General features: G+C 57.2%; 12 protein-coding genes across 12 annotated transcripts; 7 read left to right on the top strand and 5 right to left on the bottom strand.

The window, feature by feature from the left end:
• Nucleotides 1-222: 222 nt before the first annotated feature.
• PG986_008605 (uncharacterized protein) lies at nt 223-642 on the bottom strand (the record flags this gene model as incomplete). The annotated part of the gene is made up of 1 exon (XM_066844827.1): nt 223-642. The coding sequence occupies one exon, from the start codon at nt 640-642 to the stop codon at nt 223-225; it is 420 nt and encodes a 139-aa protein (XP_066697225.1).
• Nucleotides 643-1,495: 853 nt separating this feature from the next.
• PG986_008604 (uncharacterized protein) lies at nt 1,496-2,475 on the bottom strand (the record flags this gene model as incomplete). Its single annotated transcript, XM_066844826.1, has 2 exons — nt 1,496-1,577; nt 2,126-2,475. 2 exons carry the CDS (start codon nt 2,473-2,475, stop codon nt 1,496-1,498), a joined length of 432 nt encoding a protein of 143 aa, XP_066697224.1.
• A 436-nt stretch (nt 2,476-2,911) lies between these two features.
• Nucleotides 2,912-3,795, bottom strand: PG986_008603 (uncharacterized protein; the record flags this gene model as incomplete). Its single annotated transcript, XM_066844825.1, has 3 exons — nt 2,912-3,250; nt 3,325-3,415; nt 3,581-3,795. 3 exons carry the CDS (start codon nt 3,793-3,795, stop codon nt 2,912-2,914), a joined length of 645 nt encoding a protein of 214 aa, XP_066697223.1.
• Nucleotides 3,796-3,982: 187 nt separating this feature from the next.
• Nucleotides 3,983-6,601, top strand: PG986_008602 (subtilisin; the record flags this gene model as incomplete). Its single annotated transcript, XM_066844824.1, has 6 exons — nt 3,983-4,541; nt 4,594-5,099; nt 5,158-5,244; nt 5,322-5,556; nt 6,014-6,125; nt 6,190-6,601. The coding sequence occupies 6 exons, from the start codon at nt 3,983-3,985 to the stop codon at nt 6,599-6,601; spliced, it is 1,911 nt and encodes a 636-aa protein (XP_066697222.1).
• A 982-nt stretch (nt 6,602-7,583) lies between these two features.
• Nucleotides 7,584-8,026, top strand: PG986_008601 (uncharacterized protein; the record flags this gene model as incomplete). Its single annotated transcript, XM_066844823.1, has 2 exons — nt 7,584-7,744; nt 7,828-8,026. The coding sequence occupies 2 exons, from the start codon at nt 7,584-7,586 to the stop codon at nt 8,024-8,026; spliced, it is 360 nt and encodes a 119-aa protein (XP_066697221.1).
• A 3,157-nt stretch (nt 8,027-11,183) lies between these two features.
• Nucleotides 11,184-11,591, top strand: PG986_008600 (uncharacterized protein; the record flags this gene model as incomplete). The annotated part of the gene is made up of 2 exons (XM_066844822.1): nt 11,184-11,258; nt 11,325-11,591. The coding sequence occupies 2 exons, from the start codon at nt 11,184-11,186 to the stop codon at nt 11,589-11,591; spliced, it is 342 nt and encodes a 113-aa protein (XP_066697220.1).
• A 455-nt stretch (nt 11,592-12,046) lies between these two features.
• On the top strand, nt 12,047-14,119 carry PG986_008599 (uncharacterized protein; the record flags this gene model as incomplete). The annotated part of the gene is made up of 1 exon (XM_066844821.1): nt 12,047-14,119. The coding sequence occupies one exon, from the start codon at nt 12,047-12,049 to the stop codon at nt 14,117-14,119; it is 2,073 nt and encodes a 690-aa protein (XP_066697219.1).
• A 1,958-nt stretch (nt 14,120-16,077) lies between these two features.
• Nucleotides 16,078-16,488, top strand: PG986_008598 (uncharacterized protein; the record flags this gene model as incomplete). Its single annotated transcript, XM_066844820.1, has 1 exon — nt 16,078-16,488. The coding sequence occupies one exon, from the start codon at nt 16,078-16,080 to the stop codon at nt 16,486-16,488; it is 411 nt and encodes a 136-aa protein (XP_066697218.1).
• A 519-nt stretch (nt 16,489-17,007) lies between these two features.
• PG986_008597 (uncharacterized protein) lies at nt 17,008-18,027 on the bottom strand (the record flags this gene model as incomplete). Its single annotated transcript, XM_066844819.1, has 4 exons — nt 17,008-17,337; nt 17,394-17,454; nt 17,517-17,736; nt 17,928-18,027. The coding sequence occupies 4 exons, from the start codon at nt 18,025-18,027 to the stop codon at nt 17,008-17,010; spliced, it is 711 nt and encodes a 236-aa protein (XP_066697217.1).
• Nucleotides 18,028-18,865: 838 nt separating this feature from the next.
• On the bottom strand, nt 18,866-20,499 carry PG986_008596 (Mannan endo-1-6-alpha-mannosidase DCW1; the record flags this gene model as incomplete). The annotated part of the gene is made up of 5 exons (XM_066844818.1): nt 18,866-19,444; nt 19,503-19,744; nt 19,807-20,187; nt 20,214-20,294; nt 20,409-20,499. The coding sequence occupies 5 exons, from the start codon at nt 20,497-20,499 to the stop codon at nt 18,866-18,868; spliced, it is 1,374 nt and encodes a 457-aa protein (XP_066697216.1).
• A 1,837-nt stretch (nt 20,500-22,336) lies between these two features.
• PG986_008595 (uncharacterized protein) lies at nt 22,337-22,573 on the top strand (the record flags this gene model as incomplete). Its single annotated transcript, XM_066844817.1, has 1 exon — nt 22,337-22,573. One exon carries the CDS (start codon nt 22,337-22,339, stop codon nt 22,571-22,573), a length of 237 nt encoding a protein of 78 aa, XP_066697215.1.
• A 96-nt stretch (nt 22,574-22,669) lies between these two features.
• On the top strand, nt 22,670-24,205 carry PG986_008594 (uncharacterized protein; the record flags this gene model as incomplete). The annotated part of the gene is made up of 1 exon (XM_066844816.1): nt 22,670-24,205. One exon carries the CDS (start codon nt 22,670-22,672, stop codon nt 24,203-24,205), a length of 1,536 nt encoding a protein of 511 aa, XP_066697214.1.
• Nucleotides 24,206-24,250: the final 45 nt, after the last annotated feature.

Below are 24,250 nucleotides of genomic sequence, written 5' to 3'. Positions count from 1 at the left end.
GTCTCACTGGCTGCCTCCCAGACGGCGGCGCTGCATCCGACCTCGACCGAGACCTCCACGGGGATCTGGGGCCCCGAGGAGACCCTTTACCTCTCGGCACTGCCGTCAGGAGTCTCGCACGAGTATGGCACACACTACCGAGAATACATCGCCAAGTGCGAGAAACCGCCCTCGGGCTCGCGACCCTCTTCCTCCCACGGCGACACTGAAGTATGCCTGCGCCTACGCGGCCACCTGTGCATGGCGTGGCGGTACTGGGTCATCGTGCTCGCGACGGTGCTGCCTGGCCTCTTCGTCCTCGGGTTTCTCGAGTCCTTCTTCTGGTTCCGGCAGCTGATGCGGGGCCGCCGCGCCCTGCGGCTGGGAACGCTCTGCTGGACATTTTGTTTGGGCTGGGTCGCGTGCTTCACGCGCGTGAGCCCGACCCGCGACATTGCCGATCAGCCTGCACTGGTCGAGCAGTGGAAGGCCATGTCCGCGGGGCAGAAGTGGCGGCTTTGGTGGAAGTGGGGATTCCGGCACAGGTATCCCGTCGAACTGCTTGGACCGGACCCCAGCAAGATGCAGTTCGGCGACGCTGTGCCCGTCACCAAAGCGGAAGAGGAGGAGGGCATCCAATCGACGCCACAGGTTCAGCAGCATCAACAGGTTGATGGGACTATTCCTGCAGCTCCGGTGGCCCGGTGAGCTTTGGAATAGTTTTGAACATGTTCTTTTAATAATCCTAATGCCTAATGACAACTTATTTACTAGTTCTATTCTATACCGCAATATGCGCTTTTTGATGTCATGTGGAACCCATCGCGACACTCGAGCCTGCAGTTCTTGCCCATACATTATTTGAAGCCCAGGCAATAATTACCCACTACATGCATTACTACCTCATAATACCATCTCACATATAGCCTTGAGCAATAAATCAAGGATCTATGTTGCTAGCCAAGCTTGCTCCTAGCCAGGGATATTATCAGATACAGCGTTGACTAGTTGGATAGCTCGCAATGTCGAATTCTGATACAGAGAGATTGTTCGGAGGGACAATGGCGGTGCCGAATGACACGTTCATCTGTGGAGATATGGTGTTATTCGAGATGACATTGCCTTATGTACAGTTGTTTATTCACTCGTATCCGACAGTACCTCACTATAAAATGAAGGGATTAGGGTGGAAGGTGGTATTTGGTTGGTGAGCCTATAGCATCGAATCAGTTTAGAGGGGGAGGGATAAGGATGATAATCGAGCCAGGTATATATCGATGCTTAACTATTCAGGAGGCCCTGAATGTGCCTCTGTCAATGTCGTGCCCGGGACTCTATAAAAAGATACCAACTTCCCAGCGCCTTGCCTCCTTTTCGTTTCCCCTTATACAAACAATCCTTACAACCAACCCAACCAGCTATTTCAGCATTAAAGAACCAGAGCAAACAAACCCATCTTCAATTCACACTCAACGTCTTCACAATGCTACATCACCATAGTTCGTGGGTATGGCTTCTAGGCCTCCTTGCGATGGGCACCTTGGGCACCCATGGTGCCCCCGCCGTCACCAGCACGGCGTCCCCAGCAGAGCCCAGTGCTACAACCATTGGCATCGCAACTGGCAGACTCACCTGGACCGAGGAGGAGGTCATTACCTACGTCGGAGGGGCTCCGTTCACCTACACCCTCGGTATTTACGGATCCGTGACGACTACTATGCCTTATCCAGGGGTGCCCCTAAATACCTCGATCACGGTCGGATCGCCACATGTTTCGATCACAACGGCCGAATATGAATCTCGTTCTGGCAGCAGCCTTACTTCAACTACCCAAGAAAACACTGCTACGGCGGGGGCGACACAGGCAAGCTCAGTTTCTCCTGGCTTCCAGACCACGTCTTCCACAGGATCGGTAAGCCCCCCTTTTATAGGCAGCAACTCTTCCACCGGTAGTACAACAACGTACAAACCGCTGCGGAGCTCTTCGGGATCAGTCCTTTCACAGACGGACACAAAAACAGCTTCCGGCACCACGAGCTCAGATTTCTCGTCACCGGCCCCAAACCAAGGGATCACTACTTCGGGAGCGGGCACCAGCTCTATGTCAGGTCCTGTCGTCAACTCTTCCATGGGCAGTGTAACCTACCCGACGCCATTGAATTCATCCCAGTCCGCTACACAGCCTGTCGCCGGCCCGACACGCTCTAGTGGCTCCTCCTTAGCAAACACCACACCGCGTGCATCTCCCACAACCCTAGCTGGCGCCTCTTCGACGGGTAGCACGGAGGGCAAACCAGGGAACACGACGCTGCCAATATCTTCCCCAGCCGGCGCACAATCATTTTCCGGTTCGACAACGACAACCGTGACCCCGCAGATACCCATTACTTCCCCCTCAAACGCATCGAGCGCGATACCGCCGCAGGCCACACAGCCCGTCTCCCCGCCTTCGACCAGCACGAATATTTCCGGTAGCCAAAGCCAAAGCCCGGCCATGCCGACCGCACCAGATACTACTGTCCCACCCACCACTGTTGGTGGGGGAAGCAATGGGGGCTCGAACCCCGTGACTCCATCACCCGGACCTCCTCCACCTCCAGGAGGGGGTGGAGGGAACGGTAATGGTGGCGGCGGCGGTGGTGGAGGCAGTAATGGCGGCAGTGGCAATGGTGGAAATGGCAGCAATGGTGGTGATGGGGGCGATGGCGGGGATAATAGCAACCCGTCTAACAAGCCTAGCGACAACAAGCCCTCCACCAACAACGAGCCCTCCAAGACAAGCGAGGAGAACAGCAAAACATCTGAGCGGTCCTCCACGGAAACGAAAACCACTTCGACAAGTTCCGCTACATCGTCATCCTCAGCCTCGTTCTCGACAGCTTCGTCCTCATCGTCATCAGCGCAGCCGACGGCTACTGCCTGCCCCGGTCTTTCAAAGTTCTCCGAAATCACCATCACCATCGAGGGCAATGACTACCACGTGCCCGCCGACGGCGATGCCCTCAACCTCATACTCAAGGACGGCACCGACCTCGCCCTTTCGCCCAGCAAGATCCAGATCGGCGGCGCTTCGGGCCCCGTTCCCACCGAGCCGCCCTCGATGCCGACGCCGACCCTGATCGGCAAGACTCAGGTGACCTTTAAAGAGCGAGCCCTCGGCAACCCCGCCCTGCAGCCTCCGGACTCGGACGGCGGCCGGCCCTACGCCAAGAAGGTGGCCCAGGACTACATCCAGGCCTGCAACGAGACCAATCGCCCCGCGGCCGCGTTCCTGAACGCCGTCATCGACTTCTTCGCCCGCTACGACGCGCCCTCGCCCGCCGAGGCCGAGCAGCTGCTAGGAACCGAGGCGGCGGCGCTGTCGAACATCTCAATCGCGGCCCAGAAGGTGCTCGGCTTCTTCGACGAGCCGCGCGCGACCGCCTGGGACGGGTTCCTGCTCCAGGCCAGCTTCTACAACATGACGCAGAGTCCCACGTCCGGCCTGGGCCTGCCCAGCATCCCCACGCCGCCGGCGCCCCACGTGGCGAAAAAAAGGAGTCTGGCTGGGTCTGGGTCTGGGTCTGGGTCAGGGTCTGGGTCTGACAACGCCAAGACGTACGTCCAGGTCGCGTTCTCGGGGCTCCCCGGAATCGACGACCTGTGCCAGCGGGTGCCCTGGAGAATGGAGAGCTTCATGAACCTCGCTCGCTTCTTAGCAAACCCGCAGCCTGATCTGTCAAAGCTTGTGCCGTATCTCCAGAAATCCCGAGCCCAGCTCATGAACACCATGGCGACCGGTGGACCTTCGGGTCTCAAGTCCGGGGGTGGGGCCATGGTCTACGGCGCAGCTGCTTTCGATATGGTGTCTCGGGTCCGGTTGGATACCAAAATCGAGCTTTTCGGCTTCCGCGGCTAGAGCGTGACGATAGAGTATCAGCCACTTTGGTACTTCCGGTCCATGACCAAATTCTTTGACTGAGGTGATGGGTTTGAGATCGGAACTTCCCCCGCGGTTCTCAACATGCAATCATTCACCTATGTCCTCGGGCTGGACTTGGTCCCTGGCTCTGTGTTGCAACGAGCTTTGCTGGATGTCAACGGCCGCTTCTGGCGATTTTTCCGTCAAGAAACTCTGGAAGAGCGTGACAAGAGACTTGGCTATGGAGCAGATGATCAAAGCATGTGGCAAGAGCTACGTATAGAGGATGACAATCTCCGTGCATCTTACATGAACGCCACTAGATTGCTCTCATCTCCGCTGGCTAAGCGAGCTATGGAGGAAATTCCTCTGCCCCCGGCGTATCCGCACCAGCGTCTGATATCCGGCAAATCAACTGACCAACAGGCTCTAAAGGACCAGAAATACAAGCGGGATAGTGCTCTCGGCAGTGGAATTACCGTCTTCGTCTTGGAATCGGGATTTGGCATCAGTGGCACCAACGCGGATGAGCTGCGGGTTGATCCCAACAACCTCGCGCAAAATACGTGGATTGTTCCCAATGCCCTGGCTCTTGGCATGATTCCCATTGCCGATTGGGTGCCCGAGGCGATGGACGACGCTGCGGTGGCCCCCGGGGTAGGTACGAGACCCGTCGAATCCTATCGAGCATGAGGGTCATGGTACATCCGTAGCATCGCTGGCCATCGGCACAAAGTACGGTATCGCCTCTCGAGCCGATCCGTACCTGATCAAACTGAGCGGAGTGTTCCATCACCCCAATGGCCAATACGTCATGATATCGCCATGCTATAACAACCTTCGATACGGATACCAACATATTGTCGACATCATCAAAGAGCGCAATCTACAGGGCAAGGCCGTCATCAACTTTTCGGGCACGACCGCCCGAGATCAATGGAACCCAGACGATTTCCCCAAGGTTCAAAGACTAACCCTTGACTTTATGGACCAGTTCGCCAAGCTGGGAGTGTCCTTTGTCATATCGGCTGGGAACGACGGCGACTTGGGCTGGGGCTGGTTCCGGTTCATGGGGGACTTCCTACCGCAGAGGCTCGGAAGGCCCGAAAACGCGCTGATTACAGTTGGGTCCGTGTTTGACGACGGGAAGCTCTTCCGAGGCACCAGCATCGCAGGTTCAGGACTGGTCCCCGATGGACCAACAGGGTCTACGACAGTGGTGAGTTTTACTGCACAACCTCCCTGACAGGAACTGCTAACAGACATGATTACCCTAGTGGGCCCAAGGGGTAGAAGTTGACGTCCTGCGCCCGAATGGCCAACAGTATTGGAGAACGGGGACGTCCTTTGCGGCTCCGCAGGTGGTAAGCCACGACCCAAAACACCCCGCTCCGTAATTATACGATGTGCTGGGGAACATAGCTGCTCACACTTTTGCCAGGCCGGTCTGATCGCGAACTTCATGTCCGAGGACCCCGACAAGTTCCAGTGGAAAGACGGCTATACGGAGCAGGACGGCATCGACCTCGTCATGAGGATCAAGAAGCACATTATTGACCTCTCGTACGACCGCCACTTGGCTATCGACCATACACCCGCGTGTGGTGGCCCTCTCCCGTACAACTTACCTTTGCCCATAAACGTCGCCTACAATGGGGCATGGGGCCCTCATATTCGTAAGTAACCTCAACAGCGGTACCAGCATATCTGCCTGCGCGGCTTGGCTAACTAACACCAATTAGCTTGCGGAGCCCAATCCGGTCCTATCCCGGCCACCTCTAGATCAGCATCTACTTCCTCCACGGCCACCATCTCAACAGCTTCCGAGGCCTCGATTGATTCTGCCTCGAGTGATTCTGCCTCGAGTGAAACCACCACAACTTCGTCTGTCTCGACGCCTGCTACCACAACCTCCGACATCTCGACATCTCCTACCTCTGAATCTTCTGCCACCACAACCCCGATTACCTCCATTTCCCTCGCCCCCTCTAGATTTCGCAGACAAGACTGGGAACTACCACATTCACAAACCCCGACGACGATCTAGGCTACCAATGCCCCCTGCCCACCCGAAGCTTCACAACTAGTTATCTCAGCAGACCGAGCTCTACAGTGACTGCGAGTACACTCCAGCCTACCACCACTCGCTCCGGGTCACCAAGTGCTTCTGCTGGAAGCCCGACATTTTCCATATCGACCTCGTCGCAGGTAGTGTCCACTGGACCCAATACGTCCCAGACATCTGGTAAAGCCAGCGGGAGCAGTAGCACGGGTGTCTCCTTTACGGTCAGTTCATCCCACTCGATCAGCTATTCGAGATCGTCGACCTCGAGTACCATCTCCTCTTGGGCTTCTGTTTCGTTGACCACTAGTACACTCCAATCGACCCCGTCCGCATCCACTCCGGCCTCGTCAACCACTGGAGCCATCCCACCCAGTTCCAGCAACGTGAACAACGCAGCCTGCGCGAACCCTCCCAAATGCGACAAGTGTAAAGACGGCTTTGAGCTGGCGTGCCCCGTAGCCACCAACGGCGGCAGCATCCCGCCGTGCGAGTGCCAGTGGCAGTCCGGATGCACCAACGGCCAGCGCTACAACGAGTGCGAGAACCTGGACTGCCGCAAGCACTACCACCAGACCATGTTCTGTGAGGAACTTGACACCGGCATGTATCCGCACGGGCACTGCATCTGCCGCGAACACGGCTTGTCGCGTGGATAGCTGCGGTGACATTGGTTGCTCGGACACGCAGCAGGCTGTGTGCGATCCGTACGGCGAGTAAGTTTTTCTCTATCTTGCTCGCTCCATCCTAACCTCCTTGTGATACCTATATTGATCTGTTAAAATATAGTGGGTGCATCTGCATGGACAACGGCTGTGGAAATGATCCGAACCCTGACGCGTGGTGCGTGAGGAACTTCGCCTGGTGTGATGATGACCTTTCCCCGGTATGCTGGCGTCTTCACCAAAACAACGGCCAATGCGTATGTATTCCGACTTGAGAACGAGACAGTCTTCGCCTGATGTGCTGTTTGATACTCGGGCAACGGTAAATCGGAAAAATGGGCCATAGAGTACCCCTAGCTAGTTGACATTGTGAACGCAAATAATCCAGTGCTCGGGTACCTGAAGCGCCATCGGTGTGGCATTTAACCTACAAAGAGACGCTACGTCGGGCAGAGCGCCATTACCACCTTTGGCAGCGGTGGGAAGGCGCACCTCCGCGCAGCTTCAGCAGCCGGGCTGAAAAATGTGAGCGAGAAGCGAGCGAGAACTGCTGAGAAGATTGAAGGCAGTCGATAAACCGATCTGAAGTAGAAGAAAGTGATGACTACATAACGTCACTATGCCCTTCTTAGTTCAGGGACGTCCGGGGCAAGAAAGCTAGAGGCGATTTAGTATGAGCCGCAAATTATGGGGCGGATATCACCGACGTCATAGACACGTCAAATTGAGAGAAGGCACGATGAAAACCCAGCCAAAGCTAATACATGAGCAGTGACGATCTGGACAGTCATAAAAGCAATGTTCAGTCCGATATCTTCTGTAGCTGAACCCAGGTCAATCAATCATCCCTTCTTACCTAGCACGACTGCTGCCACGAGACCCCCTGAACTACAGCTCACCATTGCCCACTTGCGAACAGCAAGCAACCTCACATACCCAACTGTAGGATCTACTTGCTCTCAAATACCCAGCCAAGATGTTCGCCAGATCAGCAGCCCTGCGATCCAGCATCCGCGCCACGCGCGTCAGCCCCGCCCGCATCTCACAAAAGCCCATCATGGGCGCGAGGAAGTACGCGACGGAGCCGGAGCCGACGCCAAAGCGGGGTGGCATCCCCGACAGCGGAAACAAGCTGGGGTAAGTGGTAGCACCCACCCTCTTTACCCTCTTGACTCACCCATCTGGCCACTGTCCGCTGACCAGCTCCCCCATGAAAGGAGAAACATTGCCATCATTTCCGGCGTGGGCATTGCGGGGATGATCGCCCTCCTGACGGGGAACCCCGACAAGGCCCAGGAGGTGGGCCTCAACCACGAGCCGCACCCGCAGGAGATAGCGAAAGAGAGAAAGTACAACAAGCCACGCGGATACTTAGTTGACGAGGCAGTGTCTCCGGCGCGTGGACATAGGGAGAAGTGAGGATGCCACTTCCATCGTGCCCTTAACGAATCGATCTGAGACATATTGCTTCTGCGTGGGCGGCGGCGATTCGTGCCGTGTAACCCTATTCTCACTCTGGGGAGATTTGAGGAGGAGGAGGAGGAGGAGGGAGGCAGCTATCAACTGACCGGACTTGCCTTCATAGGTTGATAGAAGAAGAAAAAACACTACAAACAGTTTAATATTGTATCTCGTATGATAATCTCGCCATTATAGCTCTACTCGGAGAGCGGTGGTCGGGGCTTTCACTCTGCATGTCGCATTGGTCCGGCGCTTTGGCTGGGGTGACATTGCGGGAACCCAAAAAGCAACAACCTCCTTCCTGTAAACGATTGCTTCCCGTCCCCGCCAAGGTCAATGTAGCATCGAAAACCCGTAAACCCGGTCGGAGGCCAGAGCGGTCCATATGGGTTGGCTGCTAAAAATGATGCAGTCTCTTGTTGACGATGCGGCCGGCTGGCGGGTAGGTCAGCCCTAGGAGCCGAGCTTGGAAAGACAGCTTAAGCGCATGGCCACTCGTAGAAAAGGTTCTGGCCTGCGTTTGGCCAAGATAGCAAAATCATATCACACACACACAGATGGCCCGTATTCCGGCATGCAAAGCGAACTGGCGCACTACGGAGAGAAAAGAAGTTTGATAAGCCTCGTCGGCAATGCAGAAGCAAAGCGGCCGCATGAATCAGGAGAGCAGCACATGCATGATGTCTGCTTCGCGTCGGATGGAATGGAGCGAGGGGCGGATGGGACCAGGGCCGAGGCCGGGCGTGGGGTGCTGGACCCAGGCGATCGGGCAGAGATTCCGGATGGGTCGCAGGCATAGGAAGAAGTCTCTGACGGATTCCACGCCCGAGTCGGCGCGCTGTCCGACACCCGTTCGCCTATTCGCCTCCAGCTCTCTCCGTCAGACTGATTTCTGACCTATCAACAACGTTGGCCAAGGACCTACATACGCGATCACCAATGGAGTTATGCAGTCGCTGCAGCCAAAGCGAGTCATGCAAAGGGGAGATGGGTGAGCGACGGCCAACCGCGCGGAATTGTCTGCCCACTCTCTCCAACCAGCAGCGTAGGTGATTGTGTAACGTGGAGAAACGACGCTGACCAAATGGAGGTGGCGTTATTGACTCCCTGCTCATTGATAGATGCTCCTACTTAAGAGATGAACCTGCCGCCTAAATCCCGACATCATCTCCAGATTATGGAGCCCCGGTCGGAAGTGGCAGGCCTCGTGTGGCCTGTAGCCTGGGGCAGCTGGGGTGGTTTGGGGGAGTTTGGGGGGGGCAACTAGGGGACTAATTGGGCCCATTCGGGCTCTGGTGGTGGGGCTTCTTGTCGGAATCACGGAAACAGGGCCTGAAGTTAGAGGGAACTAGAGGGAACTAGAGGGAACTAGAGGGAACTAGAGGGACAGGCTCAGAGACCCTGCCCCCAACAGCCGGCGGCGTCAAGCGGCTTCCCATTGCTGCGCCGTGGATCAAACTGCACATACGATCGACAGTGTGTAGTCGTATGGATTCCGTTCATGTCGGCTCCCAGAGGTACAAGCTCATTGGAAGTAGCCACAATATGTTGGATGAGATAACGTCTGCCCTGCTCTGCTGTCTGTCTCCCTCCTGCATGATGCCAATCCTCCCATCCTCCAATCCTCTGGCCGGGAATAAATTGACCCTCTCTTGGCTGCAACAGCAAAACCCACTGGACGTTGCGCTGCCCGCTGACCGATACCGATGGGAATGGAAATAGGATTCGTAACGACGGACAGCCAGCCAGCATCCAGTTCCAAACCACCGGGATACTGCTGGGGGCCATCGCAGACGGAGACAGGCGGGAATGCGAGTTCAAGATGCAAATCACTCAATCAACGTCGCATTCTGACAAAGGCTGACTAGGCACAAAACACCGCCAGCCTCCAACCAACCCATTCAACTACCCCGCCATACAGTATCTCCAATCCTCGTCAAACGCCCGGCTATTCTACGGCCGACATGACATCCCAAACTGCGACTTGGCAATGGACTGCACATTTGGTCCCCGGTCCACAAGCTTGGCACGTATCCAAGTCATGCGTCTGTGGGGGGTTATGATTATTACCCTGTCTTTGCCGCACTCCCGCCCGCTAGCACGTGGCCTGCTTGTTTTGCCTGCTTGATGCTCTACATATACTAAACCACAACGAGTACGGATCCACGACTTGGCCCGCGAATGGAGGTAGATAAGAGAGAAACGGAGGTAGGCAGGCAGGCAATTAGCAGGGGCAGGTTGGGAATGGGATGGGATGCTACAAGTTGGCAATTTGGCTCTAGTGAGTGTGAGTATCAGAATCAGAGCACATGACTCCCGTTCGACACGGGCCTGCGCCATCGTCGTGCTCCTCGAACGCCCTTTCTGGACCCTGCGTTTCGGAGCGCAACCTCCATTGAGAAAGCGTGACCATCCCGTCCTGGTGGTTTGCGAAATAGAGATGCTGCTGCCAGCATGGAAAGGGAAAACGCGGAGGATCTTGGCACATATTTTCCGGCCAATCGAGGGGTGCCCCAGGGTTGCATGGAGAGAGATGCTGTACAAATCAATGACCAGTCCAACTGCGCGGGCGGCCGTGTCAAGAGAAAAGGTGAGTGTGCGCAATCTATGCTGGCGCTTTAGGCTGTTTGCGATGGGGGGACTCTACATAATTGATGTGTTTGTCGTTGTTGTTACCTGCGACACAGGCGATACCCGGCGCAAATGGCCGGACGATTATTGCTTTTGCAATTGTGCAAGTCGGCCAACTTGTCGTGCCATTGAAACTAGAATCTCTTGTCTCGACAAGCGAGATCCGAATGATGACCTTGGAGCCAATTGCAATGAGGCGAGTCTGCGGTCCAAGGGGCCGGTGGGATATTGGGCCGGCCAGGGCCACTGCGAATCACTCCAGTCAGACAATTAAAAGCAAAGCGGCTGGCAGGTCGAGTGGAGGTGGAGGTGGAGAAGGCGAGCGAGTCAAACATTTGTCTATGCCACTTCGGCCCGGGGTGCCGCAGCGGGACCCTTCACCAGGTCCACTTGCCCATCTCTCTCTTTCCAGTAGGGGATTGGCCAGATTCGGCCGAGGGAAAGACGACGCGGGCTCCTCCAGGCTGCCAGGGGTGCATCGCCCATGGGTCCGTCCCAGTCACATCCGCCCGCGCCTTTGGCCAACTCGACGTTACTTGCGACACGGCACAGGAGTAATGTATGTATGTATGTAACAGTCTGGTCTGGAGACCACCTCCTGGCGTGTGAGCTTTCCCGTATTTAGACCCAGCCCTACCCCGCCGCCGGTGCTGCAACTCGTTGCATTGGTGAGGATAGAGAAGAAGAGAAAGAGAGAAAGAGAGGACGGAATGTCAATGGCCGAGCTCTGAAGTTCCACGACGATTCGCATTTGGCACCGGGTTGGTTACCAAGCAAGGTCAGACAACACATCGACAGCAGCAGCAGCAGCAGCAGCAGCAGCAGCAGCAACAGCAAGCATCAGGTCATCGCATCAGCAAGAGAGCAGAGGAAGCACAAGTGCCAGCCATAGGCACAACCCCAATCGCAGTTTTTTACCACCATCGAGAAGAACAAGAAGAGGAGGAGGAGGACGAGGAAGAACCGAAAGATTGGGGACTCAGGGATTGACAGCGAAGACACGCTGTCGTGTGATTGGAAGGCTTGGCAGGACTCGAGAGGAGAGAAGATCGAAAAAAGGGACCCCATACTTTTGTGGCGGTGGCATCTGGGACTTGGACGCTGTCTGGAAGTGGTTACATGCTGTTTCTGCCAGTCTCGTCTGTTATTTGCCATTGACATTTGCCTGCATTGCACCGCCTTGCTCGCCGTCTCTTCATCAGTCCCTCTCACTGCCTTGGTTAGTTGAAAATAGGCCATACCCCTCTCGCCCTCGTCCCCCCTCCCAAACCATGTCCGCGGCCGAGGTGGTGGCACAGCGTGGTGCCAACAACGGTCTACTCCCCCGCACGCGCAACCGCTGCCGCCATGTCTAAATCCCACGCTGCCCTTGTCGCCGCAGCCACTGCCACTGTCACTCTCCCCATGACCCCCAATGCGACGACGACATCTGCAGCGACGACCACAACAGCAACAACAAATACCTCAGCAGCAGCGGCGAGGCCAACGACGCCCATCATCTCCTCGGTGGAAATCCCCCACCCCTCCGAGTTCTCGACGTCGTTCTTGACCCCGCCGACGACAATTGGCACGAAGCGGGCGAGGAATGGTGACCACAAGGAAGGCCGGCGACCCAAGTTGCGACAGCGCACCTTCACCAAGACCATGGAGCCCCCGGTCCTGTCCTTTTACGGCGAGCAGCCCGTCCCGCTGCCCTCGCGCTTCGGCTCCCTCAAGCGCAAGCTCGTCGCCGGCCACGAAGCCGAGCTGCAGGCCTCGTGGTCCCGTTTGCTGGACGCCCTGCGCGACGAGATCAAGCACGTCGAGAGCCGCGGCACCGATCTAATCCCCGAGATCCAGTTCGGCGACATCGACCGTCGCGCCCCCGTCTCGTCCTTTTGTGAAAGCGTCAAGCGCTACGGCATCGGCGTGGTGCGGGGCGTCGTCGCCCCCGCCGACGCCCGGTCCTGGGTCGACGAGACGAAGCGCTACCTCGAGACCAAGCACGAGTTCAAGCCGCCGCCCGCGCAGGACCCGACTTGTTTTGATTTCTTCTGGTCGCCCTGCCAGGTGCGCGCGCGCGCGCACCCCAACGTGCTGGCCGCGCAAAAGTTCGCCATGTCGCTCTGGGACACGAGCCAGGACGACAACCGGCTCGCGACGCGCTGCCCTATCAGTTACGCCGACCGCATTCGAATCGACACCAAGACGACGAGCAGCCTGAGTGAGGGCAACAGCAGCGCGCCCCCACCCGACGACGCGCTGCACCCCGTCGCCGCGTTCACGCTCATCGCCCAGATCGACAACGGCAGCCTCGAGCGCTGGGAGCAAGACGGCTACGGCCAGAGCGGCACGTACGACCAGATCTGGAAGGGCCAGTGGGAGGCCTACAATCCCTGGGACCCGACGGGCCGCGTCAACGCGACGACGGACCTGTACAACGGTGCCGGCGCGTGCAGCATGTTCCGCATGTTCCAGGGCATCCTCGCGCTCACGACGGTGGAGCCCGGCATGGTGCGCCTGCTCCCCTCGCCCAAGCTGAGCACCGCCTACTTCCTGCTGCGGCCCTTCTTCTCGCCCAAGCAGGGGCCTCCCGAGGCGCGCGAGCAGTCCGAGGCGGAATGGGCCGCGTATCTGGCCGCCGACAACTGGCAGCTCGACCCGGACCAGAACACCATCATCCACGGCGCCGTCCCGGGCCACGCCCAGCGCGTCACCGAGTCGTGGCACCCGCACCTTCGGCTCCGCTCGAGCCTGGTCGCGCCGCCGACCCTCGAGCCCGGCGACTACATCGTCTGGCACCCGGACCAGGCCTACGCGTTCGAGAAGGCGCCGCCCGGCACCTCGATGCTGGTCTACACGCCCGCGGCCCCCCTCACGCAGACCAACGCGCTGTTCCTGGCGCGGCAGCGCAAGGCGTTCCAGCGGGGCCACCCGGGCCCGGACTTTGACTCGACGGGCAGTGGGCTGGGCAGCGAGGCGCCGCATACGGGGCGGCTCGAGGAGAAGGATATTGCCGAGGTCGGCGGCGAGGCTGGGTTGCAGGCCATGGGGCTCGCGCCGTGGACGGTGAGCAAGTCGACGCTGTCGACGCCGCCGGCGACTACGTCATCCAACAACAAGATGGACGGGGCTGCGGCCGGTGCCGGTGCCAAACCCGACCCGACGGCGGTGGACGCGATATTGGAGACGGCGAGCGACAAGTCTCCCTCGACCATCTCGGCGGCTGAGGCCGAGGTGGTCAGGTTGGCTAACATCATTCTGTTCCCCGACCGGTACGACTTCTGGATGCCCAGCCGGGTGCCCAGTCGAGCCGCGACTCCCTTGAAGTCGGAGCAGCCGCATCAGCAGCAGGCACCCAAGGGCTTGAGCGGCCCTAGCAGTGTCGAGCCTACCAAAGAGATGGAGAAGGAGAAAGACTCGGCAAAGAAAGATGATTGATTCGTGTCGTCCTACAAGAGATATAGAGAGAGAGAAAGCAAGCCCTTTCCACGGGGAAGGACGCACTGCGCGATGTCGACGGGGGACAATTGTATATAATGGCGTTTTATTGGTTACACGCATCGTTTGCGGCTTCTAACACACCTCTACGGTCGTGTCGCCTAATCAAGTATCACTACCAAGGATAACCATCCCCAGTCGCTCTGGTCCTTTTCGTCATGGTTCATCAAGCCCTCATGCACGGGCTGATTTAAGCCCGACATCATTGCTGGAGACTTAGTCTGTCGCTTTGTCCCAGGGTGTTGGTCACACGTACCTAGTAGGAACCGATACACAGGCTGTAGAAGATCGGTACAGCCTCAAATCACTGCAAGATGAATCCATTCTCTTCACCCAGTTATTTCTAGCACGAAATATGTATTCACGTTTCGTTTTTCCACGGAGAAGAAGAAGGTCTCGGTGGCACGTTGTATCAAAGTCCCAGTGAAATTGATAGAGGGCGCGGGGCAGTGCTGACAGCAGCGATCTGGGAGGGCACCCTCCAATCGTCCAGCTTGGCACTTGGGCATTCGCGACCCATCTGCTGGCGATGTAGCTGACAGCCGAACTGTGTGAATGCCTATCCCAACTACTAGAACCAAAATCCGCGAGTATCTTACCTTTGCCGTGATGACTATATAAGTCGCACAATCAAGACGACGCGTACTGGCGTTTCACTGCAGTCTCGATAACACGGTCACGGTGCGGCTTGGAGAGGACTTTGCCCCGCCTCACGAACGCTACGCGACCTGGAGTCACTGCTGGGCATCGCATCAGACGTTGGTGACAACTGTTGAGTCACTCCACCAGCGACGTCGGGCATTTCAACACAGCATCAAGGTTTGTCTCGAGCTAAACATCAGCCACCTTTGGATCGACTCCCTCTGCATCATCCAGGACGACCGAAAAGACTGGGAGATCGAGTCGGCCAAGCTGGCCGATCTATACCAGAACTCTTATATCACCATCGCTGCCACGAGCGCCGAAAACGGCGGCGGCGGACTGTTCAGCCAAAAGCGCTCTGGTGCTACGCCTAGGCCATTGTCTACGCAGCCCACCAACTCATCTATCTCCTCAAAGATGCACGTACGCCGGAGACTACCGCATGTCATCAATCAAAGCCACACAGTCGCCGACGGAGCTCCCTTGCTGGGCCGCGGACGGGTATTGCAAGAGAGACTCTTGGCGGCCCGAGTCTTACATTTCTGTGGCGCGGAGCTTGTTTGGGAATCCCGCCAGTCGACGACCTGTGAGTGTGGCACCCTCGAATCGGGTACGGGTTGGAAGCAGCGCTTTGGCATCCATGAAAAAAAAAAAAAAAAAAAAAAAAAAAAACCCTTCCCCGATTATTGGGAAACCCACTGCGGGCGTTACCTCAGATGCTTCTGTTGTGGATGATTGCGATGCTTATGTCTCATCCACCAGTGAACGGGACAGGAAACGTCCTCGGATGCGGGACAAGATTATTACGAAGCTGGAAATGCAAGAAAACGACCATTCCGGGCCAGTGCTCGGGTGCGCTGAGCAGCCCGAATACGTGTATAAGCTCCATAAATAAATACAACGAAAGTTGGTATGGTGTCGTTAAACAGGTCTCAAGATTGAGTCTCGCCAGACCATCGGATTGCCTGCCTGCACTTTCCGGGCTGGCCCAGCGATTCGGACTTGTTTCCACAGACTACTTGGCAGGCTTTTGGAAAAGCAGTCTGGGTTTCGATCTTCTCTGGTACGTGGACAAGCTCGAGGATGGTGCTGTCAGGCCGACTGCCTATCGCGGGCCCTCGTGGTTTTGGGTATGCGTCACGGCGCCGGTGGATTATCGGGGGACGGTCGAACTGCAAAAGTAGCTGGAGATACCCTCCGTGTCCGATTCCGGACGCAACAGGCTGGATTCCTGCTATCGAAACGTGGAGGGTGCAATGAGAAGGCCGAAAGCCCGGCCATTGACCGGCGGTGTGGTGCGGCGGGGCCAGAGCCCATTTGAGGAGGTTGCCAGCGGCCAACTCAGCGTGATGGGCTCTTTGGCGGCGGCGAAGCTCGAATACACCTACCGGCGAGAGGAGAAAGGGTCGAGCCAGGCAAGGGAGCAGGACCGCTTCAACTTTTATCTGAGCGTAGCACTCGGGGACCACCCCTTTCACGCGGACTACATCCTGAGCCAAGCAGGCCCCGGTCACATTCCGCACGACGCCACCGTCTACCTGCTGGAAGTGTTCGTCCATATTTACCTGGTTCTGTGGTGGGTCGGTCCGGACAAAGCCATTATTCAAAGAACGAGGCCCAAGCATTCCAAACCGCTGGTTGCAGCGCTGCCACTGGGTGGCCGGTGACTTGGCCGGTGACATGATCTCGTCCACCATGCCACTGTCGCCGATGCAGTCGTCATCACGGTGGTCTGGCAAGTCCGGAAATGCTTCAATCGACTTGGGGCTGATAGTCCCTCCATCCATCACGATCCCCGGCGTAATAGTGCCCCATGCAGCGATTTTCATCATCCTCGGATCTTTCATGGTTCATCTATATGTGCGGGCGGCATCATTGGCTTTCAGAGGCGAAGCGCAGCCGGACCTGGCTGGCAAATAGGTCACAGGCTCTATCTACGTACCTATTGAGTATGGTGCAAAGTGTTCCCCTCCCCTGCGCGCAGAGGCTCCCGCCAATGTGGCAAGTTTCACTATTAATCACCTAGACCACTATTCTTAATAGTACACGACTTGTACGGCGTTACCAGGACCAAGTCTTCTTCTCTTGACAACGGCCTCTTGTACAAATTTAGGCCGTTGCTCATCAAGCACCTAACTTGACATGACAATCTCATGAGAAATTAATCATGCTGCTGGCCAACTCCATTACCAGCCACCTACCCACGTATCGGCGTCGTACATACATCGCTGGATGAGCTGCCGCAAAGCCACATCCGTCTCCCACTTGTCCCCCGGCATCATGGCATAATACGCTCCCGTCTTCTGGAACAACCACGTCCTCAGCGTATCCAGCAGCTCCTGGATCGTGGGCCGGCTGTTCGGCTCCACCGCGAGGCATCGTGCGACCAGCTCGACCAGCTCCGGATCGTACCCCGGGTGCGTGGCCCGGGACCATTGCTCCTTGGGGCCCAGCTCCCTTCGCACTTCGTCGGCAGTGAGCAGCTGGTTGTCCTCGAGTATGATGTTGCCCATCAGCTGTTCCCATGTTAGCTTTATCTCGGTGGGATGTCCAGTTCATGATAATCACTTACCACTCCAACGTTGAGAACATTTACGCGGGTTGCTGCGTTGGAGTTGCCCACCGGTCGGGTACTGGAGCTGCTGTCAGCCGACTTGGTTTCCTACGATCCAGGGCATCATTGGTGGTTACATACCGCCGCACGATCTGCGCCTTTTGGTCAAATTCAGGGGTGTTTTCAATGTCGGCTTCCTCGCCATTGTGGACGTAGGCCTCGTCGAAGCCGGCAAGTTTCATGATGGGAACGAGGCTGTGCTCTTCCGTATGCCCGTCGACCTGCCCAAAAAGCCCTGTGGTGTAGGTATCAGGAGGGTTGAACTTGGAGGAGGAGATAGCGGGCTTGACATGGTCAGCGACTTACAATGGTTGGGCCGGATAGCTCCATGGACAAAATTGGTCGGATCCACGTCGTTCCGTGCTTCCTCGGGGGAGCAAGTATCCGAAACGGTCGCGGCCTGGACCTGGGAGCCACGCCATGGCGGCACAAGCCCTCGCAGCTACCTTTCGGTCAGAGGAAACCAGCCATCGAGATTCTCAGGTGTCTTACCACAGAGGAATATTCGTATGAGGAGGCGGTTGGGAATCCTTTCTCTGTCGTCCTCTTCCTCGTTCAAGCTACTCTTGTACGTCTTCTCGTCCTCTTCCATCCTTGTGATCAACTGTTCAAGTGATCCATTCGGTTCGTACTCTATAAGATAGTGTTCGTATTTTAGGCCATCCGGCTTGAAAGGGTTGAAGAAGGGCTTGAAGTTCTTTGGCTCGGGCGTCGGTGTTGGTTCATTGCTTAAAGCCGCGAGTTTAACGACGTGGATCGCATATTGTAAATCCTAGGAACCGTGAGCATATATTTCACTACCGGCTCGAACGATGGCAACTTACCTGCAGCAAAAGTGTATCTTGTTCCAAGCTGGATGGAGGGGGGTCTTCGAACACCATGTGCATCATGTACTTTCTGAATGACAGACGACTAGTATTGACTTTGAGCCGAAGACGAAGGGTCCGCCAGCCCGACCCTTCGATGCCTTCTAAGGCTACCCCTGAGCCCTGGGCGAAGAATTGCCTGGCAAAATCAGACGCTATTTTAACCGGAATCTCCATATCAATGATGTATTTCCAAATATTCGTTACAATTATCAAGCGAGATGCAAATTAGTCAGTGACTGCAGGATCTACTTATTGGCCTTTTCGCTAGGGTCCTAAGCGAGAATAGAAACAAGAAAATCTTGAAAACAAAGGCACCGAAGATTCCACGCCCAGACGGCACAAAGGGCATCCGCTGCGATCAGCGTTGAGAACGCGCGACTTTAAAGGCATATATTGCCGATGTTGAAAGGGCAGTGCTTCTCAGGTTGTTCACCAGAAACTCGAGGCCGGTCATGTCAGATCTGCGTACATTCATTATCACCAGATTTACAGCGATCGATGACGACGGTATGCCACAAGTCGCCAAAGCTGGATCGATGTCGACTTAGCACCGTACCTCATCTAGAACAGAGCCAAGGTAGTGAAGAAGAGCCCGCCGAGGAGGATGGAGGTGCTGACGGCAGAAGCGGCCCCCATGTTACCTGGGGCGTCCTTGTTGCCCCCTGTCGCATCCGAGCTACCCGGTCCCTTGCCTCCATCGCCGCTTCCGCCGCCGCCGCTGGCCGGCTTGCTGCTTCCGCTGCTGGGGCTGGCCATCAGCACACTGCTGAGCGCATTAAGAACATCCATCTGCGCCGCCGCGCCATCCTCCCTCGCCTCATCGCTCCCGCTATCCCCCTGCGCCGCCCACACCGAGCTGCACATGCGCCCGTTCGGCCCCCCGTTGCACGTCTTGGCGGCGGCGGCGGCGCTCGTCTTGAGGACGGGCAGGATCGTGTCCTTGGTGTGGGGCGCCAGCTGCATGGTCCGGCCGAGGCCGCGGTGCAGCGCGCCCTTGTACTGCTTCATGTCGGTGTTGCAGGTGTACTTCTTGGACGACTCGCAGGCGACCTCGAAGGCGACGCCGTCGGGGAAGAAGGCCTTGAGGGCGTGGGCGAGCAGGCCGTCGACGCGCTTTTTCCAGGTTTCGTCGTTGTTGGTCTGAGTACATATCTCAATTAGCATTGATAGCAATGGCAACAGCACCATATGAACTTACCTGCTGAAGCATGTAGGCAGCACCTGTCAGAAGCAGCGCGGGGTTCACGGAGAACTGCAGCATGTTGACGTCCTTGCAGTCACCAGAGGCTCTCGTGCCATCGAAGACGCTAAAGTCGTCGTCGATCAAGCCGATCTTGGTCATCAAATCGTAGCTGCTCGCGGCCTGCTTGGCCAGGGTATCATTCTTCGTCTCGTACGCCAGGCCGGCCGCGAGGGCGAAGTAAGCAGCGTTGGAGGTGGCTGTTTTCAAGTAGGAGTCAGCATCTACACTCGGTCCACGAGTCGGGGGTGCTGGGCCCTACTGTCAACGTAGTCGTAGCCGTTGTTGAATTGGAAGATTTGCCAGCGCAGAGCACCCTGGCAGGTGCCGTTGTTAATGAGCCTCAGCGGGAACTCGTCGATTCCCACCTTCCGGGCCGGGGCAAGCCAATCGGACACGCCAGACGACGACGACGGCCCGGGGAGTCCCGACATGGCCGCCGTCAGCGCCGCGCCGGCCCAGAGGGCCTGGTCGCCGTTGGACATCTGGGCGGTCCAGTTGGCGGGCATGAAGTCCTTGTGCTCGCCGAGCTGCCACCCGAGGCCCTTGACGACGGTGTCGACGTATTTGGCGTCGCCCGTGACGTTGCCGTAGTCGATCAGGGTGTTCCAGAGCAGCGCGCCGGACCACCAGTAGTAGTCGCCTTCGGGAGGGGGCCGGGGAGGATACCCGGGATTTCGTTAGGCTTGTCGCCCTCGTAGTAGCTCACGAGATCCTCGGCCACCAGGGCGGCGGCCTTCCTGATGGAGTCTGCATGATTGAGCGGGTGTCAGCACATGATACGGCTCAGTTCCATTTGAACAAGCACATAATATGCTGCAGTGAGGTTGTGTTGCTCTTATGACGAAAATGGCGGGAGCTGACCTTCATTGTTGATGTCCAGATCGAGAGCTGCCCAAACGGCCGGGACCGAGAGCAGAACCCGACCGAGGACGGAGTTCAGGGGTCGCATCATGTTCGCGACCGGAATTAAGCCAGTTCGAGTCCGGGGTGTTCTTTTAAAAAGAAACAATCAAGCGAGCGGCTGTAGTTAGTAATCCAGGACAGGGCCAACAGGGAATGAATAAATGAGTAATGCAACCCCCTGCAGCGCACCCAAAAGGAACGTGAAGGATGCGAGCAAAGGAAATAACGGCGAAAGGCGCGATTGGGCGCGACGATCAATTCATATACGCTGGATAAGATTACTACGATGCTCTCTCATGCTCCCTAGCTCCGACTTGGTGTTCGGCTAAATTAGAAAATCAAAACAAAACCAAAATGGTGGTTTCATTACCCCATCTTCCGGCGGGCGACCTAGTACGCCCCAAAAGGCCGCCATTGCACGATCGCGAGTTGCATAGAATGTCGGGGTGTGTTTGAAAGACCAGATGGGCCGTATGGGAGCAAAGATGAGAGTGTCGGGACGAGGGCGGACTCCACATCCTCCAGAGGCCATCCAAAGGTCGGTCGCCCTGCCCGTCACGTTAGGTGTCGGATTGATTTCCCGCCAAAAGTCGCCGGGGAGCGAATCCTTCGTAAGCACTGCGCACAGCCCTCAGGGGCCGCTCGAGCCGGCGAACAAGAATCAGGCGAGCATGGTCGGGAAAACGCAAAGCGGCTGCTCATCAAATATCACGTTACTAAATAGCAAGCATATATAATAAGAATGCAACCAAAGGAAGAGAAGGACGCAGGCGCATGGTCGTCGTCTGCTTATGCGCCGTACTTTTCGGCTAGTCTGCGAAACGGAGACGCACCTCTCCAGCGGGATGGGGCAAGACAAGGGCAGAGTGAAGAGTGGGCTTTAGAGTGCTTATTGCACGCCCGCCCGCGGTAACTTTGCCCAGCCAATGAGCGCTCACGAGGACAACATGACTGACGCAAATAGACCTGGAGGCTGGCAAGTGTTCCTCGTCATCTGCAACAGATGTCATCTCATATTGTGGACTGATCGAAACCCACCCTCACCCTCTTCTGGTTCCTATAGACTCCCCTGGGGAATAGCTCATGACTCTCAAGAACCAGATTGGGTAGCAGTCGTGATGTTCTTGTGTTCTTGCGCCAGGAGGTATTGTATGCAGGATTACGGGGGGGGGTGGACAGGCAGGCTTCTGGACAGGCGGGCCTATGGGGCAAATGCGAGCTGTTAGTGCTTCCCGCCACGGACTTGGCTGCCGCGTGAGTCGCTGCCTGTCCCTGCCCCTCCCAACGCTATGGCATAGAATGGCCTGTGATTTGGGAAGGTGCTGAGAATAGCGCTATTATTAGATCCTATCTTTTGCGCATCCTGAACGGTGACGTCTGGCAATCCTGGACTCATATGGAAACCCGCATGGAGGAGCGTTTCCCCATTGGCTCGCAGCATCGGCTGTCTCCGCAGGCTCATCCCCAAGCCAAGGGTTGCGCTGTGGGCTGGACTGATAACAAAGACTATCTCCGCCGGGCATGGGCCGCCCACGTCCATGTCCTACGAAGAGCATAGACGACCCAATCAAGAGCAGTCCCAGCAACGGCCGTCCCGTACAATCTTAACTTCTGTGCCATGTGCTGTGCCTCTCAGCCCTAGCGGGCCGGCCAGGGGTCTGGGAAGCTTCCTCCCAGTGTCAACGGCGGTGGCCGCTCTATGGAGAATGCCGCGTCGACTAGCTAGTGGCGGCGCATGCAAGTCTATACCACCCCAAGCACGTTTCTCATGCATCAGATTTAAAAGAAAGCAAGTTCTTTTCGTTGCTCACCACTGACTCAGCAGACGTGCTTCAGTCTCTGTAACTTGTACGTACGTACGAATCTTGCCCAAGCCATAGGTCACAATGAGCGCCACCGACAGCAGCAGCGAGCCCTCGCCCAAACAGCAGGATGATGTGCCCTGGGCTAGGCCGGAGGAGTTTGAGGCCAAGAAGGGCGTCATCACCCACCTCTACGACCTCTCGGGCCGCAACTTGACCTTGAAGGAGACGATGCGCATCATGGAAGTCAGTAACGCCGCCCTCACCTCCCATGAAGCGGAACTGTCGACTAACGAGCTTGCACCAAAAGGAACAGCATGACTTTTACGGAACGTGCGTATTGACCTTTGCTCGCAGAAACCCAACTGGACGAAGTCCCGTCAGCACTAACCAGGCAACCCGTCTTTTAGCGCCAAGATGTACAAATCGCGAATCTCCAAGTGGAAGCTCCGAAAGAACCTCAAGCCCGCCGAGGTCATCGAACTGGTCCGACAGTACAAGGAGCGCGAGGCCGCCGGCAAGTCGACGCACGTCTACTTCCGGGGCGAGCGGATGGACCAGCGGCGCGTGCGCGAGTACCTCCGCCTCGTCCACGGCATGAGCGCGGGCCCGCACGCGACGGCCAGCGAGAAGCGCATCAAGATCGAGGGCATTACCTGCCGCACCCCGTCGCCGCCGCCGACCGCCCCGCCGACTGGAATACAGACGCCGGTGCGGAAGATGCGGGTCCGAACACTCGAGCGCGCACGCACACGCTCACCCAAGTCGCCCGAGCAAAGGAGGAGTCCGGCGCTACAGAGGATGGTGGCGTTTGGGTTCGAGTCGGGCTTCTGGCGGAGGACGGCCGGCGGCCGCGTCGAGCCCTGCGCGGCCATCAATGCGTGGTACCGGAAGACGCTCCTGGTGAACAGGGCATTACAATACGGTCGCATGCAACTCGGCTTCCGACTCATGCAGCAGTGCTTCGACGACTTCACCGCGCTCATGCGGAACCACCATCCACTTTTATGGATCTACACACACCGAGTGGCCATGGAGCTGGCCGCACAATCCCCAGAAGCGGCCCAGTCCTTTGCGCGGCTCGCCTGGAACCTTTCACAGGCGCTCAACCACCCGGCCGAGGTGGCCTTTGATCAGATGCCCTCCCCGGTCAGCGAATCGAGCCGGTCGGCGGAACCGACGCTGATAAGCGCGAGGGCGATATGCGAATTCTACCGCCTCCTCTTGATGGAACAGGTCGGCCTAGATCACCCCGGGCGGAGCCAGGAGCCCGTCTTTGCCACGGTGCGCACAGCGCACTACGACATGGCGAATGACGTGGAGTTTGGCTACAACGCCATGCACAGGATGGCGAAGATGCGGCCCGAGGCTACGACTTCCCAAACGCTCCCGCCTCATGTGGGAGACCTAAGAAGAAAGGAGTACCACGCCTGGCGTACCTACTACAACGGCTACTACGAGGACGCCGCACAAACCATGCGGGAGGTCAGCCGGCCGGAGCTGACCGAGGACATTGCCCATTATCCAGACAGTCTGTTTTCGTACTACGACACCGCCGCCCTCCTTGCGCGCAACCGCTCGAACCAAGATGAGGAGCAAGAGCAAGACAAAGACGCGGCCCTGGGTGCCTGCCGCACCCTCATCGACTTTTCCACCAATGAATATGGACTTGCGAGTCTGCAAACCATCGAGGCCCTCGCAGAGCTCGAGATGCACCTGCGGCGGCGGCAGCAGCAACAATATCATCATTATCAGTGGGATCAAGCAGCAGCTGCGGCGGCTGATGGTGTTCTCCGAGAGGTCCATGCAGCTCTGGATCTGCTCGATTACCAAACCGATCCGGATCTTCGGAACGTACTGGGAGAGTCCTCGCTGTCGTATAGCAGTCAGCGGGTGGGCCCATCATCATCGCTGGAAGGGGGTGGAGCGACATACCCATCGATCCCGCCTTGACGGAGATGGGGTAAGGGGGCAGCACCGGAACAGGCGTGGGCGGAC

The sequence above is a fragment of the Apiospora aurea genome (genome assembly GCF_038362705.1).
Source record: "Apiospora aurea strain CBS 24483 chromosome Unknown utg000006l_segment0_segment0, whole genome shotgun sequence".
Classification (NCBI taxonomy): domain Eukaryota; kingdom Fungi; phylum Ascomycota; class Sordariomycetes; order Amphisphaeriales; family Apiosporaceae; genus Apiospora; species Apiospora aurea.
The sequence above is the reverse complement of the archived record's forward strand: the minus strand, read 5'-3'. Positions and strand labels throughout refer to the sequence as shown.